General features: G+C 41.3%; 1 protein-coding gene across 1 annotated transcript; it reads left to right on the forward strand.

Moving 5' to 3' along the window:
• The first annotated feature begins 114 nt into the window (after positions 1-114).
• Positions 115-20,624, forward strand: LOC309720960 (transmembrane protein 150A). The gene is made up of 8 exons (XM_082558234.1): positions 115-375; positions 718-943; positions 5,519-5,566; positions 6,475-6,561; positions 7,614-7,681; positions 12,611-12,738; positions 16,835-17,012; positions 17,661-20,624. Exons 2-8 carry the CDS (start codon positions 879-881, stop codon positions 17,921-17,923), a joined length of 837 nt encoding a protein of 278 aa, XP_082414360.1. The 5' UTR covers positions 115-375; positions 718-878; the 3' UTR covers positions 17,924-20,624.
• Positions 20,625-20,683: the final 59 nt, after the last annotated feature.

Raw genomic sequence — 20,683 nt, forward strand, 5'->3', positions numbered from 1 at the left:
ATTTAAAACTTTGTCCAAATACGGTAGGACAAACTTGTCTTCTTGAGCTTCCTCCGCGCTATCCCGCCCACACGTGCGTAACCAAATGTGGGCGGAGTCAAACAGCTGGATACTCGTGGCGGCTGAGATACAGAAGGACTGGCTGCTGTGAAGCCAGCCTTCCCCCCACTCATTTCAACGCGAACACGGCTAACCGAGGTCCCATCTGCTCTGGAAAAATCTACATACCCAAGTAAAATTAAAGCTAAGTCGTGATAGTTTTTGGGGGGGTTGGGGGTGCCAGAGTTGTGGAGGACACGCCGGCGTACTCAAAGTTTTCATTTTCCTAAAAAGAAAAAAACAATCTGCATTTGCTAGCTTACAAGGAGGCAGAAGGTGAGTTGTCACAGATTTACCTTTGATGCTTGTTGTTGCTAGCTAGAAACAGGAAGGTGGACAAAAAACCGTCGCATTTGAAATGTAAGCGGTTAATGTGTCCACCCCGAACACCCCCAAACTTATAAAATGTTGTTGAACATTTAAGAAAAGCAGAAAACTAAAGCTTCACGAAAGCAGGATTATGTAAGGTAATGCACCCTGCTGATCGATGTAAATTAAATTGCTGTGGTCACTAATAGCTTGTTCTTGATAGTTTACTTAATCATTTAATGATGATGAGTAGGTGAATGCTCCTAATCAACCTCACGGAACAACCCTATCGATCCTCTCATTCACTAGCTGAAAAGAGACATCTGTCCTGCCGCTGTCCCATCAACCGTCCTCCATCTTCAGGAAAATGAATCGGTGCACATGTCAGTCACACTCAGATAAATGTTAATCCTACTTGAGAAGACATTGCTCAGCTGGCTGGAGAGGAAAAAGAAGAAAGGTGCTGGAAGATGTCTCTGTGGATGATACTACCTGTTAGCCTCCCTGTCCTGACCATCACTGGGATATGGGTTGTGTAAGTATTGTCTGTTTTTTCCCCTTTCTTTCTTTTTTTTTTTGACATCAGAAAAGTTTAAAATCTATGTAAATGTTCTAAGGTTTGACATCTGGATCTATACCCTGTCCATAACTTTAAAAATGACAAAATACAAATTAAGAATTGGAATCATGTTGTAATAAAAATACTCTTCGATACTCCAGCCTCCTCTCCTGCCTACAGGAGTGCAGCACTACATATTTACCCTGAATTCCTGGGAGTCATGGCAATTGCATGTGGATTAACTCTTTCCAGTAATGATCCGGGATTATCACCATTATCCTAAAAATCAGACATGCAGGTTTGCAGTAAATCTTAATTATCTGTAGTACAGTGTCTGAGCAGATGTGCTGGAGAGAAACCCTCCTGGTTATACTTGGGCTGACAGCTCTTCTCTCTGTTCTATTATTTTGTTGGGACAAGGAATGCAAACCCCAGTGGGGAGAGAGACAGATGGCCCAATTCTAAATTGTTGTAGTTCTGAATCAAGGCTATGTGCTGCATCACTGATAAGTTGCATGGAGACTAAACAGCCTAATCAAGCACCAAACTTGAGACCATATGGCAATTAATGTTGTGATGTGCGTGGCTACTCAACAGTCCAATCAGTAGTGTGTATCCAGGTGTAGCGGCTTAATGTTTCCATGCTGATTTGAGAACATGAAGGTGAAAACCAATCTGTCTAGTTTGGGCATTTTTTTCTGAGCAGAAAGCTGATCTGAGTTCAGATGCTGAGAGCTGCAGATTGCCAGCCCCTTTACACCCATTTCCTTCCTGTTACCTTGACAAGGGCGCCTTGTTTCTAAGAGCAGTCAAGGGTCTTTTTCAGACTTGGGGAATGTCACAGAATGTGGCATGTTGCATAACTCCTGCTTCCCAGTGTGGATGACTGGGTAGGAGTAAGGTAAATACTGGAAAGGGGTGGGAAAGAACGTAAGCAAAATTTTCACTCAGTATCTGGCGCCCATACCAAGTGTTTTCTGTATCAAGTTGGACCACCAAGAAGTCTTGGCTTCTGTTTCTCAACTTTTATCAGTCAGTCAGTGTATTTGCATATGTGTCTTTTATGTTATCCAGCAACCATGCTGTAGAAGCAATGGGAGTTTAACTAGTACTTGCCAAATTTATCTATAGTTTATTGGCTCACACATTTTTCTGAGGTTATTTTTGTAGAGCTTTTGGGACTTTTCATTGTTAAAAAAACACACAAATCCCCAACAAAAAAAGATTTTTCCATCGAAGTCTTTCTTTATGTAGGACTTGGTCCTAAATAAAAAACAGGGTCTGTTCCACTTAAACATTGCTTAAAGGCACATGCAATTACAGCCATTGCTGAGCTTTGATAGGGGTCTAATTATATAAACAAACCTATTATTACTTAGCCTCTGCTGAGCACATAAAGCGCTGGTTTAGTTCCAGCTACATCTAAATAAGTTCACTTTATTTAGAAGCTCCCCAGAGCTGCAGATGCTGTTCTAGCTTTAGAAGCTGGCCAGATGTATAAAATACACCCCCAAAATCAGGGAAAAATGTAACAACCTAAGCTTTCTTTTTCCTGCATTTTTTTTTCTAGATTTTTGATTTTTGTTTTTGTCTTGTTGGTACCATTTGTAGTGTTCAGCACATATGGAAAGGAAGCAGACAAAAATGAAAGGTGTGTGTTTGTTACTGTGTTTCTCGAAAGGCTTAAATGTCTATCACCGTCATTTACGCCTGAAGGTACACATTGGCACATTTTCCTTTAAGGCTTATCACACACTCAATAGATAAAAGGGAGGACATGGTGCACTTTTGTTTCTGTTCCTTTATCATAATCAAAAGCTGGAAGTCTTCTTTCACTCACAGTGATGGATTTCCTCAGTGCTAGAGCAGCGCTCTTTACACGGTGATTGATGTGTCTTTAACCCTTTGTGGTCTCTCCTGTTCTGTGTACCTGGAGTACACCTAAATGAGTCATTTGTTTGTTAGCTGAAATCTCGGCCTGCAATTTTGAAAAAAACGGTCGGACCTACATAGTTTTTGTGTGTTGTAGCTTGCTGACTTTCATCTACAGTGAGAGATCCATGGGAACAGTAAGATGCAACCAATGGAAAAAATCCCAGAGGGTTATTGCCCCCATCTAACCAGCCAGCCAAGTGTTGACAGCCTTTACAGCAGTCAAAACCAGCTGTGCATTTCACTAAGCAAATGCAGTGTTAAAAAGCTGGTAGCAGGATTAATTTCACACTTGAAAGTTAACTAAAAATAGATTCTCCAGGCGTTTCTTTTCTAACACCAGCTGGTGCCCTCAGATTATTTTTTAATGTTGTAGAAATTAATAGACACATTGTTTTAATAGTAATGATAGCTATGCTCAGACTAATATTTTTGCCTGTTATCTTGACCTTTTGGACAGTCACACCTATCTTGCGTGTGATCATTGGATAGGAGGTGCTAGCTGGCGATTTCCAAGACAAAGATGTAAACAGACATTGGTGACAGAACTGCCATGTATGATACTGGGTTTCACTCCGTGTCCAAGTTCTATATAGCTGTGCACACCCTGCATAAGAAAAAACTGTCCACCTGCTCAGGTTGGACAGCCCGTGTTTTCTGAATCTGATATTGTGTCGACACATGAAATTGTAGCAGATACTGTGTAGTGGAAATAATTTAATACCGCTATTTTTAACGTTATGAAATATGTCTTGCTTTTGATTTCTTGCTTGTGTCTTTGGGAAATATCTCTGTCCTGTAAAGACTGGCCTGTGAGTAGGATATTATCAGCCATGGAAACATTCCTGATTGGTGCTTAACCTCTTGCTGAACTAGGACTGCATGCAAAAATGAGGAAAGATACTCTGTCTGTATGACTCGGTCTTCCTGTGGTTTTCTGGCTGTTACAAATAGTGTTTTTACTGTTGCATGTGAATAACAAGGTTATATGTGATTGTTGCATGTCCTTCCTGAAATGCCCACATAGAAATGTGGCTAAAACAAGTAAAAATAAAGATGATGTGGGATATGTAAACACCTCAGAAACCTGAGTTTCCCATGATTTCTTTCTGCATGTGCATATTCGTCCTATCTGCATATGCAGTTGTGTAGGACTTGAGCAACAGAGCAGACACAGTTGAGCTGCACATGTTCGTGTTGAGGACTTAATCACAGGACTCACAGTTAAATAGCATTTTCTTCAGCCATTCAAAACCACACGCTGGACATCTGGCCCTTTAATGTGGCCTCTGTATCATTAGCTGAAAATGGTTTGTTATGTAGAAAAATTTCCCAGGCAGGGTCACAATGTCAGGTATAATAATGCAAGTGGTCATTGCAGCCTGATTGAAGATGTTCCAGTTATAGAGTTTATCTGTAGCCTGTGCAAAAGGGGATTTTTGTGGCCAGCACTGGTCTCAATATTTCAAAATCTTAATTAGAAGATAATATAAAGTAAACGGTTAGCACTGTTGCCTCACATGAAGAAGGTCCTGGGTTCAAAGCAAGCTTTCTGTTTGGAGTTTGCAGATTCTCTTTGGGTACTTCTGACACCTCCTCCAACTTCCTCATACAGTCCAGAGGCATGCAGGTAGTGGAGTTGGGTTAATTGGTGATTCTAAATTGCCCACATGTGTGAATGTCAGTTCAAACGATTGTCTGTCTGTGTTGCCCCACAACAGACAGGCGGTCTGGCCAGGGTCTACCCTGCTTCTCCTTTCACATCTCCTCCTGCATCCCTGAATTGATGACAAGCGGAAGAAAATGGATGGATCAATATATTTAACATTGGTGTTTGTGTTTAGTGCTGACATATACAGATATTATGTTACTTATGTTAGATTGTTGACCTCTGTATGGCCGCGGCTGGTCAGTATCCTCACCATAGTCATACCACTTTGACAAAAATGAGCCATCTGAGGTAAATGGAGGTTCTTTAATAGTGCTTTTCTACTCTACATAAGCACCCAAAGTGCTTTATACAGCAGTTTCAGATAAAGGGTAAGAAATGGTGAAAAGTCAGCTCAACTGTTCCTGAAAGTTAAACAGGTGCAGGATTTTGGGTCACCCTAAAAGTTCAATAAATGAAAAGACCTGAAATCATATGTAGGTCATTTTCAGTCATATAAAATCATCACTGTAAATAAGCGACCACATGAGAAATGCTACTGCAAAGACATGACAGATATGCAAAAGGGTTTTAGTGAGCTTAACAGTTGATGGCTACGTGGGTTTTACATAAATCTGTTCAGGATTCATGTTCACTGTGATATTACGTTTCCTTGCCTTTATGGCCTGCTCACCTCCTGACAGTCTAGCGTCACAGTAGTGTCAGGTTATTATGTTAGCTGTGGCTTTTGCATTGAACTCCCCTCTGCTTTTCACTTGAATTCAATGACCTAAAAAAACTTCCTATTCTGAGGCTGCATGTGAGAAGTATCTTTTTTTCCTACCACTACCACTCTAATGGCTTTTGCCGTATGAATGCTCATTGAGTCAGTTTAAATTTACAGTGTATGCTAAAAATATAAAATAACTGTTCCCTTTGATTTTGGATAATCATTTCCTTTTCCTTTTTAGCTATGCCATGGCCCTTTACAACCAGCATGTCTGCCCTGTGGAAAACTGGTATGTTGACATCTATTCTGTATTTTGCTGATCCCTACAGTCAGTCTTGACCTTTGTAACCTTCCTTGCACCTCTTTTGCAACAAGAGCCAGTGAGAATAATTTCCTGCTCAGTCGGCTGAAAAACGTTTGAGAGACTCATTAAAATCCACTCACAGTTCAGTTCAGTTCAATGTTATTTACTTAGCGACAAATCACAACAACAGTTACTGCAAGGCACTTTATATTGTAAAGTAAAGACCACTACAATAATACAGAGAAAACCCCAACAATCAGACAAACCCCCATGAGCAAGCACTTGATGACCGTGGGAAGAAAAAACTCCCTTTTAATAAGAAGAAGCCTCCAGCATAACCAGGCTCAGGGAGGGGCAGGCACCTGCTGCAACCGGATGTGGTTGAGGGGAGGGAGGTAGGAGAAAGACACACTGTAAAGCAGAGCCAGAGATGAATATTAATCTAGAAAATCAGCACAAATCTAAAGCTGTGATGCTGAAAAATTTGTCGTTGCTGTCAGATCGTGTGCTTTGCTGCTCTGGATGCTGGGCTCGTTTCGGACAAGCTGAGGTTAATCTCCACGAGCAGAGCTAGCATTTGATGACACAGTGGTTTTCTGCCTCTTTGACACACCAACCCTAAAAACAAAAGAAATCCTGGGTGTGATCGCACAAAATGGTGCTTAATATACAGTTACTGTACTGTGGTTTAACAACATACTGTATTATACAGCTTCTCATATATTTTTACTAGACCCAGTGAAAAAAAATCAGGAATATGTCTTTGCTTTGTTAGCTATTTTCCACTGTGTGTCCACAGCCTAATATAAACGCAATTTTTCTCAATTTTTTTTAACATTTGCTTTTGCACTGCCACACATGTTTGGTGTTTGTTTGGTTGTTTTTTCTTTCAGGTTGTATAACCAGTCATGTGAGGAGGAGCTGTATTTGCAGAGCGGGCCATCCTTGTGCTGCACACTAGACAATGTACCTCTCATCAGGTCAGTGAGATGGAGTCGTACCTCATGTCCGTCTCTTCTCTGCCCCTTTGCTTCTGCTGAGTCAGAACAGGAACACTGTCCCATTGTTTTGCGTGACCCCTGTCGGCACATTGTTGATTTAAAAAGAAAAAAAGCGAGTGAGGAGAATGAGACGTTTCTTCTGTGTGTGTGTGTGTGTGTGTGTGTGTGTGTGTGTGTGTGTGTGTGTGTGTGCATTCTGAAAATAACTTGTGGCAGAAATATCCTGCCTGCCACCGTGGCAGTTTGGAGGCAAAACACGGGCCTACGTTCAGCCATGTAAACACACATACGCACACGGAGGAGTCGGCTTACAGTCCAGAGGAAATCAAGACACTCCTGCTTCTTTGTTTGGGTTTTTGGCCCTCTCAGCTTTCAACATCAAAGACATGTTGTACCACATAGCCACAGTGGCTTTCATTTAACAAAAAAAGAAAGCATAAAAAAAAGGAAAACCAGAAAAGATAATATGCAACGATAATGACCCCACCACCACCACCACCACCTCTACAAATCAAGTGTGCAGCTACAGTTTAACACAGAAAATTAATCTTTAATATAGCAGCGCTGTTGTTGCTAAGCAGTCGAAGCAGGGAAGGTGGAAGAAGCATTTTTCTTAATCTGTGTTAAATACCGTGCTGTTGGGTAAAAATAAAACGGACCTTCGAACAAGCCATAGATGAAAAAATTGTTTAAAATGTATTCATGTCAGCTTTAGTCTAATGAATGGTGCGTTTTGATCCATGTAGTGAAGAATGTGTGTATGACTTGAGTCAGCTGAGAGGACTTTGGCTTCAATGGGAGTCTGGGCACAGACAGCCAGTGTTGACTGTCTCTGAGTTTTCCCTCCTACAAACATTTCCCATTTGTAGAATAAAAGCAGCAAGCAGTAGGTGAAAAGTCAAACACTTGACTTCAGGATGTGAGGAACAGCCATAGAGTACCTCTGGATGTGTTGATGGTTGGAGGTGTAGGCAGTGGTGCATTGTTTTGCGGTATTGCTCTGATGGTTTTCTTGTAATTGTTTCTTGCAGTAAATGTGGGACTCTTCCTCCTGAGAGCTGCTTCTTCAGCCTTATCTGCAGCACGGGCTCATTCATGGGTAAGGCATCATAAGGCATGGCTCAGGACACATTAGACTGGCTTATATTAACTGTGTAAACCAGCAAGCTAAAATTTCAAGACACACCTGCAGGGCAGCCAGGTCAACAAATGAATGTACATAAGCATATTTATTGAAGTAGACACATTGTATTTCCCATTGTAGAAATAGAAAAAGGAAGGGGCTTGTTTGCCTAACAATGGTAAGATCCCCGGTTTGATTCCTGGAGATGACACAAATCCCTTTGGGTTTGTTTCAGGAAGGGTGTAAAAGTCAGTCAGATTAAACATGTGAAGCTGCCCAATGTGGCGACCCCCCCCCCTGTGAATAAGAGAGAAGCTGAAAGCAAAAATTAGCTGTAATACAGAACAAGTCCGAACACAGATGCAAAGAAAACTCTTGTGTCTGAAAGAAAGAATGAGCTCTCAATTGCTGGTCTGCATGTTTTCTGGGAGTCTCTACATGTGCTGCTGCCCTCCGTTCACTGGTGGCTTCGACTGGCCCGATCTTGATAATGTTTTCCAGCTGTGGTTAATTTTCTAGCTGTGTGTAAAAAGTTACTGTGCTTTGTTTTTATCCAAGCCTCTAGCAGCTATTTTTCTGTCTGACTGTGAGACTCTGGACATTGTAAGCTGTCTTTTTGAGATGCAAATTGTAGCTCTGGTCTTTGCTTGTGACAAGAATGGAGGAACTTTGCAGCATTGTATACTGTATGTGTACACAATGCTGAAAAAGGAGGCAGATGGTTGCATTTCAGGAGCTGCCCTTGTGTACTTACAGGCTTTTTCCAGGCTCTTAACAGACCCATTAGGTGGTGAATACACACCTGAGTACAACTGCTGCACACATAGTCAAAGAAGTATTTCTATTATCTGATAAAGAAAAGTATATTGTTTGCTTGAGTAAATTAGACCCCACTTTTGAAAATCTTTTGCAACCTGATTTTCCTTTAGAGGGAGGTTATATGCATAAAAAACCAGTGAGAATCTTTAAAATCGGTACATAATATTATTGGTGTCAGAGAAACACACCTTGGCTAAACACTGGCCTTTGATTTTTGTGTTTTATTTCACGGGTAAATTATGTGGCAGTGAGAAAATGTTGCAACCACTGTTGCTTCATCACGATGATGGATTTTATCTGGCTTAGTTAAGATGTAGCTCTGTAACTTTTGTTTGAAACATGCTTACCTAGAATGACTCTTTCATAATATGTATGCAGTATAAGTGTGAAATAATGGTGTGTGGTGGAGGTAATCCTGCACTACTTCCACGCACAGTGACTGTTAAACAGCTTTCATCTAAATTTCTTAGTTCCTCTTCCTTGTGAATGAAGTTTCTCTTGCGCTCATTGTTAGTCACCCACCAAACCATCAGTGACAGCAACCAAAAGAAAAGATGTCTTAGAAAGTACATAGTGAGTAAAAGAAACAAATCCCTTTTCATTGTGAAAGGATAAAAGCTTGTATCTCTGTCTTTGTCATAAATGTGTTTTGAGATATTAGAGACGCACATTTTCCTCCCAGTTACATAAAATGTCAGCTAATATTTTGTTTTCATTAGAACACATAACTTGAGCTGAATCACTTAAGGAAGTGGGAAAATGAGCATGTCAACATGTTTCAGATTTTGATATTTGCTGTTTTCTTTGTTTTCCATGACCGTAAGATGATTATATTTCTAATTAAGAGAATTTAATATGACCGCTCAATAAGTAATTTCAGTGAAACACTCCACCTTCATCCATTAAAGTGTTTTTTGGAGAGCTAATGACAGTTGGGAATTGAAATTCTGCATAATTCCTTCATAATTTCCTCTGCATTTCTATTCTTTTTTTAAAAACAACATAAAAAATTGAGATTTAAGGACCCTCAACCTTGATGTTATTGTAAGTGATGTATCGCTGCTGCATTTGATTAAAAATTATCCATCACATCCTTTTAACTGAGTTCAGTTGCACTTTCACCCACTCGGGTGAATCTGTGAGGTTTGGAAGGTTTAATTTTCTAATTTTTGGCTGCATTTTTTCCCCCTTTGCAATCCCATCAGTCTGTATGTTAATACTGTTTATAAAGCTACCTCTTTTGTCTATACATAAGTATGTAAAGCTGATGTGGTATGTAGCTATACAACACTATTTTAAATATTGCGTGCTTAGCTAGTAGCTCATTGATTTATGTTTTACTTGGAAGGCTGTGTCTGCTATAGTTGGCTGCAGGTGTCACTTCCAAAAGGAGTAACATGAACTTGGAGAATTTTATATCGCCCTGTAATTGTTTTTTCTCCTTTTCAGTTCAGTTCCCACTTTTCTGCCAGTGTACACACAAAACATTTGAAAGACAATACATGCATTCTCTGTCTGCATACCTTCTGTGGGAGACGGTGAAATGTTGTGTTTGGGTTGAAATATAGCCCCTTGTATGGGTGGCAAGGTTTTTTCTACTGTGAGGTGCGAGTGCCGCTGGGTAATAAGCACTTTATTAATGCCCATCAGTTTTAGTGTTAACTCAGCCCTGCGTATGTGAATGCAAAGGCACGTGCAGGGCTATGTATGCATGAGAGATTGTCCACCTTGTTGCAAGTATACATGCAAGATAGAAGTAGTGTGTGAGTCAGTGTCTGTGGGAGCACTTTACTTCCTGCACTGGGTTTCCTGACTTCAGAGCAAACAGCATGAACTTGTAAAGGGCTGCTCTGTGGAAGGTAACAAAGTATTGGAACAGTGTTAGGTGCTGTTGCATGGCATCCTTGGGTAAAATAAGCTGTCACACTGCAGCTTGTTGTGACCTTCGAGTCCAGGTGGCGCTGATGCATGGGATATGAAGCCCTTACACTGGAGGAGGCCATGACTTTACTAAACATGCATCATCTGACAAGGATACCAAAAAAAATGCCCACACAAATGTGCCCAGAATAGAAGAAGAAACACTGATTTCCTATAGAGAGAAGCTGCTTGTCCTTGTCTTTAACCTTCAGGCGTAGCTTTCATCATTCCAGGATGACTGCACAATGCCAACAAGTTTAAACACGCTCATTTGTTATGATGAAACACACATTTAGTTGAAACAGAAAAGAATCCACCAGCAGCCAGTCTGCAGCAGGGTGAACGAGGCGCTTTAATCTAATGAAAAAGCTGCAGTCGACTTTCCTTTCCCTTCAGCAATACAGCATGTTCTCCATTATAAAAAGGAGCCAATGAGCAGACTGTTTCCGTGCCCGGAGACACAGTTGTTTGTTTTTCCGTGATTGTAACTGAAATCACTTTTGCCGAGTTGATTTGGGTACAGAAGGATGAAACAGAAGAAAGCTCGCACAAACACAGATACACACAAGTTAGAGCTAGTGAATATAAAAACATAAATAAATCATTAATTAGTTTTTTTAATAGCATTACATAACCATGTCTTGGTCTTGCTTGTACCGATGTTTGCCTTTAAGGTTTAAACAAATGTTTTTATTATCAGATTTAATAGCAACATTTCAGTGAGCTCATAGTAAACTTTGCAGATCAGATGGACTTAAAATTAATTCTCCCTCCAAACATCACATTAAAACAGAATGGTTAACATAACGGTGGGAACTTTGCACTATTGTTCTAACAGGAAATTATGCAAGACATAATTTCTCAACATGTGATGCTGAACTCTCTCTATAAATCATATACATACCTAAGCTGTGTGGATGTGTAACTATGAAAAGATCGGCAAAAAAAAAAAAGCTGAAGGCCTTTTTTAAAATCTTTTTTTTCCCGTTTGGGCAGAACATTAATAAAATGTAGTATAACTATAATCATGAGTGACTTGGCTGTTGCATTAGTGTATTATTTTGTGTGTTTTTTTTAATGAAAAACATTCTTTTAATATCATCTTTTTATCTTTGCAGCTTGCTGGTGACTCATTTTTCACCCTAGTGTTGCGGCAATTGTGGTGTGGTGACTTCCCCTCAGTAATTTATCCTCAGCATGAGCCAAACAACTATCATCTGGAAGCTTTGCTGTTGTTGTCAAAATCAGAAAATGATGTGAAATATGCATGGCTGATTTTTTAACAGCTGCGAAGAAAAAGTCGCTTTAAAACAAAAGATCAGGCCTGGAATCAATAATTTCTACTGCTTCATCCTGAGGTTGTGGCCGGGCTATAAAATGTGTCCGCTCACTGAGACGCTACTTAAAGCCAGACACGTCACGGCATAGACAAACCCTGGAGACAAAGCTTCAGAGAGGAAGGAAAAATCTATCAATGTAAAGACTCTACGTGGAAATGTTTTTCTTTTCTAGCCATGACCACAGTCTCCATTTGTATTCCCTTTTGGCAGACACAGACCTTCTGAAAAGCTGCCTCTTACACAGACACAGTGACAGAGTTAACATAACACTTTAGTCCCTGGAACAATATATAAGCGTCAGGTCAAGACATGAGGGGCTCCTTGTCCTCACTAATTCTCCCACCCTCCACTTTTCACTCTCCCCATATGCCCCGCTTTCTCCAAGCCCAGTCAGCCTTCATCAGGCACCAGCCGTGAGGAGCCAACAAAGAGAACCCAAATGGGGGTCAGCTCCTCAGTGCTCCAACAATGCACCCAGTCAGAGCTTGTTAGCACATCGGCACTCATCTGTCCCATATACTGTACTTCTTTCCCCTTCACCTTTTAATCGTATGTAGGTTTGGATCGACCCCCCACCAAGATATCCTTCTCACTTTCCCGCCATTTTCTGCTTCTCATAGTTTTGAGTCAGAGAAGCTGCTTAACATCTCTGATTTCCTGTAATATAGCTTTCAGGGAGTTCATGTATTTCTTGGCTAAGTGACGTGTGAGAGTGTTTGCGTTAAATTGAAGCCAGGCACTTTTTTATGATAGTCGTCCAAAAAAAGCCAGATGATGCCTTTTCTCCATTTCTTGCATGCAGTGACTTTCATCTCCCTTCTTTTAGTGATGGTGATTGTGCTGCTTCGCTACGCCCACGTCATTGAGAAGCATCAAAACTGTGTCCTGAACACGGCGAGTCTTTGCACGGGCTGGATCTGTGGTGCTGGACTCATCATGGTGGGCAACTTCCAGGTACGGTCTTCTAGTTTTTTTAACAATAAAACACAGAGAGGTCGCTGTAAATGCTGATGAAGACAAAGATTTATGGATACCCAAAGAAATTGTATTCAGCATGGGAAATAGTGAAATTAAACACACAGAGACTGAGGCTTCTGTTGTGTAGTCCTAGAGACTGGCTGGCAACCCTTTTGCAACCTCTGGTCACTCAGGAAAAATGTGTATTTCTTGACTGGTTGGTGATTGGATGCTGGGTACAGTTTCTCACAAAGAGTCTGCTGCACCAAAAGCGTCCTTGTAATTACTTGGGTCGCTAATGTAGCTGCAATTATTTATAGTTCGAAGAAAAGTTGCCAACTTGTTCTCAAACACTCACCAGCTATTAGTCAAGCTATAGTCAAAAATGTGTTGCACCTTTTCATGTGAAAAGTGGGGTTAGTGTCACACTTTTCATAGCTTCATTACCGGTCTTAGAGTAGTTGGCAGATATATGAGGACAAGTCGGCATCTTCCAAGCAGGTTGCGGGCAATAGCAGACGCAATCTCAAGGAGGTTTTTTTTGGTGCAGCAGACTCTTTGCTGGGTGAAATTGGTCACAACCTCCAGCAACTACATGCCAGCTGGTTGTAAAAAAGCTTTGATGTTCAGATAAAATGATAAAATGTCCAAAATATCTCTGGTTCCTGTTTCATTAATATAATGAGTAATTTCTTTTTGCTAAATGGTGTGGCATGGCTTCATCTCTAGTAAATTCTTATACACAGCCAAGAAAATAATCTGCTGTATAATCTTTAACATGTCTTTGTTTAACCTGGCTCTTTTTAGGAGTCTTTCTCTTTGCTTCTTTCCATCAATCCTTTTATTTGAGATTAAACACACCTCAATGTTTGTAATGTTAACTTCTTCCTTCATCAGCACAATACTGTTCACAATAATCCTCTTTCTTTGGTCCTAAAACTTCAAGTGAAGAAACTCAACGTGAATTTCTTCTTCTGTTCTCTGGGAAAGAATTTCTTGAAGTTTAAATATTTAGAGCTCTGGCTGGATGCCTAGACAGTGTGTGTGTGTGTGTATGTGTATGTGTATTAGTACTACCTTTGCTGCGTGGACAGAACTCTGTTTAGACAGTAACATTGTTACGACCGCTTCAAAGAAAGCGTGCATAATGTCAACTGTTGAGTTTTTGGTTAAAAGTCAGCGTACGTGTCAGATTCAGGAAGTGGTCACGGTTAGGGTAAGAAAAGTAAGATCATTTAACGTCCTCTGAGGGGAGGTTATTTTGGTGTTTGACGCTGGGCTGGATATCACTGCAAAATCTTGTTACCATGCTTTAAAAAGGCCGAGATAGTTCATGGGAAAATAAAGAGGGAGAGACAGCCACGGAGAAGGCATTTGATGCTATATTCAGAGTGAAGAGAGGAGCAAAAGTTTTGAAAGAAAATTTGGGTTGTGTTGAAGTAAAGTGAAGTTTCTTAGAGTGTAATATTTCTACAGATGTGACTATTTGGTTAAATTAGATTGTTTGACATGTTAGAGTCTCGGCTCTTTTTACATACTCCTCTTACAAGAGTTGTGTATGTGCGTATTGGAGCAGATTTGCAGATGTGGCAGTTCATGCGAGGGTGTAGTAACGGCAACCTCACCTTCTTCCCGCTTTTCCTATGAGGCTCGAGCTCTGCCGAACAGGGAGGAATTTTACGAGAAGAGCCAGGGGGAAGTGAGTCATCAAGTCTGGCCATGCATGGAGAGGAGCTAGGCAGACAGGGTGTGTGTAACAGATGCCCCATCTATAACCAATCACGAGCCTGATCCCTGCAGCCCGCCTCACACAGTGCCCTCTCATGAAGTTCAGGACATTACACAAACCCGCATTTTTAGCATCGAAAACACGTGTACTCAGGATCCACTGGCAAATGCCACAAACAAGTTTGACTCAGAGAAGAGGGAGCAGAGCAGGACTCTGACAGTCAAAATCGAAACAGATCAAAGAAAGCGCAAGAAACACAACACATGGCAGCGTAATCAGCCGCATCAACTGCTTGAGCGCATAGTTGTGCGTTACATAAGCCTTTGGCAGTACAGCTGTGGTGTGGTGGAGCCACGGGGACTTTTCCCGTCAAGCGATCTGATGATCTGGGAAGAGAAGTACATGAATTGTTGACGGAGAAGCACATTACTGCCACACAGAGGTGCCTGAGTGTGACACAGCTGCATGGAAAGCAGCTGTCAGGAAAACAAAGAGAAAAGAAAAAGGAGTAGAAAAGTTCGTTGGACTGCTAATCTGGATGAAAAAGACTGATACCACCTACAGTCTGAAGGTATTTCCAATCTTATTTGGCTGGAAGATGTCACGCAAATCAGGAACATTGTCTGAAGTCGCACACCAGTTCCTCACTTAAAACACGATGGTGTTTCATTCTTCTCTGTTTTTTTCTAAAAGCTCTGGTTTTCAGGTGATGTCGAAAGGGCCGTTGTAATCGGTGGTGGTGCCACTTTCAGTTACAGATTTTCACAGCCATTGTGTATGTCCCGCACAACGGAGGCGAGTCGGTAAAGTCGGTATGTTTCAGTTCATCTCATTTAGTTCTGTTTCCAGAAAATGAAAATAGAGAAAAAAACAAAGTTAGGCTTGTTCCCACAGAAACATCGTCACAGCGTTTATCTACCTCACAAAGTAGCAGTACCTGACTGCTACTTTGTGAAATATCACAGGTGCAGCTCAATAGTGTGCTGAATTTAGCTGCGGAAAACTCACTAATGAAGGCAGGAGCTCAGAGTGGTTTCAGATAAATATGTGTAGCTATAATAAGAGCTGTTGCTCTTAAGTGCCGCCCAGTCTTCTCTTTATTCTCATTTCCTTCCTTATGCTTTCCCTGTTTGATGTTACACTGCTTTTCACTGCCACACTTTGCTCACTTCAGTGTGCTCACAATCTGCTAATATTGCACCTATATATATTAGCGGCATACATTACCTGGCTGTGATTAGCAGTGATCAGTTGATAGCGTAAACAAACAGGTATTAGTGATTGAATCTGGCACTCCTGGCTGCACACACTCACTCACACACATGCACACAATCAATAGAGCTCACTGTGCAGTGTATGAATTGAGTCTGCAGCCAACACCAGGCGATCGACCTGCCAAATGATAAAAAAACGTGCCGTCACAAAGTCAAAGTGATTTTCTCATTAAATAACATAAACCATTATTTCACTTCACAATACATTGGATCAGAATCTTTATCAATACTGATTTACTGATTAAACTTTTGCAGCTCTAGCGTGGAAAATAGATTAGTCAGAAGAAAATGAAGTTGTTGATGTGTGTCCAGAGGTGGAGGTGCCACACTAGAGTAGAAGAAATTGGATTTATTTTACTGTGTGAGAGCTTTACAGCAGATCTCAACTGTTCAAAACTTTTCTTATGCAAGTCTTACATTGCCACTTCAAGGATCAGCCTACTACACAAGAATGTTCAGCATGTACTGACCAGGCCAATGGACAAATGGCTTAGATACCAAACTTTGAGGCTGTTGCTGTAATGATCTTGGAAAATGATAACAAATAGCAGAATTTATACATCTGGCATTAACCATGAAACTATTGTTTTTTATCTGAGCAAATCAGTCAAGTCGTTTAATGTGTCCCTAGCTCAAGTTAATGTACCACAAGATCTCTTATCTACTCAGTTCAGTGTGTGTGTGTGTGTGTGTGTGTGTGTGTGTGTGTGTGTGTGTGTGTGTGTGTGTGTGTGTGGACCCTTCAGTGGGAGCTGTAGTCACATGCTCCTGAGCGGCTCTTTTGTGTATTGTTTCTTGTTGTTCTTGTGACCAGCAGGGAAAAGGAGGCATTCTGTCGTGTTTCTTGCTGCTGTTGCCTCCTGTACGCTTGCCTTTTGTGTTTCTTTTTTTTCTTTTCCCTTTTTACTTAAAGAATCGTAAGAAGCTTCGACCAGAGTTTTAAATACCACTGAAACTGGGCGATGGGACCACTTCCTGAATTTGCCCACGTCACATTCACTAGATGTTTTTATTTTGTGTTACATCTTTGCGTCAACCCTTTAAATGGCTCCCTTACCTTCTCTTCCTGTTTTCTGTCCTTATATCACAGGTGGATAATGCTAAAATTCTCCACTATGTTGGAGCAGGCATTGCCTTTCCCACCAGTATGCTGTTTGTGTGCCTGCAGTCAGCGCTGACGTACCGACTGGCCAAAACCCAAGGGGAGTACAACTTGGCCCACCTCCGGCTCTGCATGACCCTGCTGGCCTTCGTAGCCTTGGTGCTCAGTATCCTTTCCAGTCTCTACAGATGGCTGCCCTGAAGCTTAAGGGACTAAGCATCCCCTTTGACCTCTTTTCATCAGATATTTTTATTTATTATTTCATGCAGTTAGTCCCTGGCACCTCTTCATCAATGACATAAAGCAGCAAGAGTTTTTAACTCTATAATTGCGTGATACAGTGACCTTTTTACCAGATATTAATGTAGTGCATTAACGCCAGTCTCGTGTCTGCTTCAGACAGTTTTGGAAGCACGCAGCAGGAAATCTTGGCGCACTCCAGCATATTTCATAGTAGGAGGTGGAAGATTAAAGACCGACTTAAGTCCGATCCAATATCTCTGTCAGCTGATATCCATCTAGAGAAGTTACAGTGCATGTGGGAAAAACATATTAGCCTGACCTACAGTACAGATATACAGTAGCTGTAGCCTGGGCCTGTCTCTTCATGGGTAACATAATCAACATGTGAGCACTTGTAAAGCTCGCTAATTAACTCATTGTGTCTTGTTTACTTAACCTGGACAAAAACTGAGTGTTTAATCTGCATCGTGCAGGTGAGTGGGGCCGTGTCCACGACTGCTTCCTGTTGGGGCGTTTCAGCTTTAGGTCCTCGCATTGCTTTGCTGCTGTTTTCCTTAACCGTGTGTTTCAGGTGGTGTTTTTTTCTGTCAGGAGAGCTTCGTCCTGCAACACGCCTCGGCCATCTTCGAATGGGTGTTCTGCATCATCATCATGCTTTTTTATGGGACTTTTGCCTTCGAGTTTTCCGGCATGTCAGGAGATACAATGGTGGTGCTGGCGAGAGGAGGCTCCCTGGGACCTGCTGGGAGAGAACACAAGATGGATGCGCTGGGAGGGCCCGGTTTGCACTCACAACCACATCCACACCAACCTGAAAGCATGTCCATGCTGTAGCCTCCTGGCACACGTTGATGCCACACAGTTGCCTCATTTTATTCCTTTCCAACTCTAGTCTGAATTATTCATTTCCAGCCGTGTTCGTCTGAAGGTTTGAAATGAACCAGGCCAGCGCAGCAGCCGTTCAGAGCGGGCGTAGCTCTGCTGCAGTTTATACTTACGTCAAACTTTGTGTCTCCGAAGAACTTGTTTGCATTTTGCACATTGCACAGGCGTGCAAAACCAAATTTTCTCCCTGCTCATGGCTGTGCTCCGTGACCATCAGAGGAGCGTTTTGGGAATCAGATCATGGAGTTCTTGTGAATCCGATGGCCTCGGATTCAGATGACTGCCGCGATGCGTTCAGAGTGTGTAAGAAGTGAAGGCTGCTGGACAGCCCAGCTGACAGTATTACAGTGGGAAGGTGTCACAGTGTTTCAATCCTGGAAACAGAACAGGGCGGCAGTTTGCATTTTTCATCACGTAAACCTCTGTTGAGCAATATTTTTGATGTTAAGTCACGTCTTTGTAATTAACACCCTACACTGTATAGATCTTCTTTTGTTTTTTACTTTTTTGGTTATTCATTCTGCATACTCATCTGCACATTACCTCCCTTCCAAAGCCACGTGTAAAGCTAAAATATTTCTGTGGAGCTGGTTGACCAAAGCTAATCAGAAATAATATTATCTGGTGGACATCAGAGTAGTTCTGAGCTCTGCTGTGCATCTCATGAGCTTGCATTTAGATACGAGTGTCATTTTGTTTAAAATGCTTATTGCAGCATTAATGTTTGTGCCATATATGCAAGCCTAATATTGCTGTTAAAGTATCAGACTGCATGGACTTATTGTTTCCGGACTATTCGGGTGACGTTTCATATGTCTTTATTTAAACTGTGTTAAAAAATTCAGTGAGCTCTGAGTCACATAAATCTTCTAATTAAGACTGAAAAAATACACCCTTCCCCATTCTTCTTGGGATCCATAGACTAGATCAATGCTCAGCTCTTAAATAATGCTGGATTGAACTCCTTCTCTGTAAAAGAATATGAGGGAGAGGTGACACAGTGTCGAGAGGCCAAATATGTACCAGCTAATTCAATCCAGAGCACTGGCTTTATTGAGTTTAGTGACGGGGCATTACACGTGTCTTCAGGTCCTGTAGGCAGAGGTCTGCATCTTATTATTCCCACATGCAGGAGGAGGAGAACATGTTCTTATTGCTTTAGCTGTTTCCTTTTTTTGTGAAGCTGGAAACTTCGCACAGGTGGAGATGTTTCAGCACGTCAAGCTGGTGTGGTGGGATAAAGGGAAAAGGATTTGTATAATGTAAGACATGGTGGAGATGGACTGTCCTGCTTCAGTGTTAACGTGTTATTTTTCAGTATGTGCCAAATACAAGTCTGCCTATGGCATTGGTGCTAATACACAAATAGGCCTTACCTTGTTGTTTTCCCTTACTTCAGTTGTGATTACGGCAAAGCAATAAGAAGAGACATGAGGTAAATCGGTGACTCTGAGAGTGAGAGCAGGGACAGAAGGTTAGCAACACCAGCACGTGGAGAAATGCTCCATGTTTGCTAACATCTGTGCATAATTTTCTCAAGCTTTGAGGAGGCAGAGGCTTTACAACAGTAGTAATTTAATTAATTGGCCATCAGCACATCTGGCCACATGTCGAGCTGAGATGTTGTTTGTGTAATTTGTCTGCAAATTCACAGTATGTTACTGAAAGTAGTTATTCACTATCAGGCTGAATGTATCAGACTAACTGAACTAGAGTGATGGGGAAGCCTGCGCACGCTGCTCTGAGGACGGAGCTGAAAGCGACACCAGCTGCAACACTGAGCACTTGCTTCTCTCTGCTGGTCACACTGCTTATTGCATGTGTTAAGCTCACATGAGGGGTTTTTTTTCTACTTGAAAAATTGTCAGTTTTTTCTGCCCACAGTCAGAATACTAAGACCAACTAATGTTTTTATCCTTTTATTTCATAAAGGTGGAGGCTCAACTCCAGCCTGAGCTTCTGCCTGCGACAGTATGAGGTTCCTCTGAGAAACCACATTAAACATTCAATACATTTGAAACGTTCACTAAAATAATGGTGCTAATCATTTCACATTTACTTAAAGTACTTAATCCGACGTCATGGTTTGAATATTCCCTATTTCTAGCTGACCACTACAAAAAAAAGAAACATTACATTTCTTTTAAATCTTCACATTCGCCATCATTCTCTTCATTTCATACCTCATTCTTCCTCATTTATGGATCTATCTGATCTCTACACTCAGGAAAACATTACCACACCAGCTGTGTTCTTTGATTCAAGGCCTTTGGCTTTCTGCCGTCTTTGTTTAAATTGCATTTTTGTCAATGGGATTCCTTGTGTACATTTGTTTCTTTGTGTAGTATAGGTGCAGCTGTAAGACTGGTGATTAGCCATGATGTAATAGATTATTTTTGCTAATCAAGACTCTGTTAAATGTGCGAGAAAACCGAGCTCACTCGTGCAATCGAGATCATTGGTGAGAGCCTTCTGACTAACAAGAACCCAACACTCCTCACAGCACCCCACTCTCAGTTACACAGCTCCCTGTGCCTTATGTGCTGTTTTGATCATGGAAACCAAAGAGGTCACAGTTGTAAATTCTATTTTGATGAAGAGTCATATGATTGTATCCATTTATGCCTTAATATTCAACAAATAAAAAAAAACAAAAAAACAAAAAACAGCAAACGTTGAATCCCAGTGGCTTCATTACACAACATGAGC

This window comes from Aulonocara stuartgranti (assembly GCF_965226115.1).
Source record: "Aulonocara stuartgranti genome assembly, chromosome: 13".
Lineage (NCBI taxonomy): Eukaryota > Metazoa > Chordata > Actinopteri > Cichliformes > Cichlidae > Aulonocara > Aulonocara stuartgranti.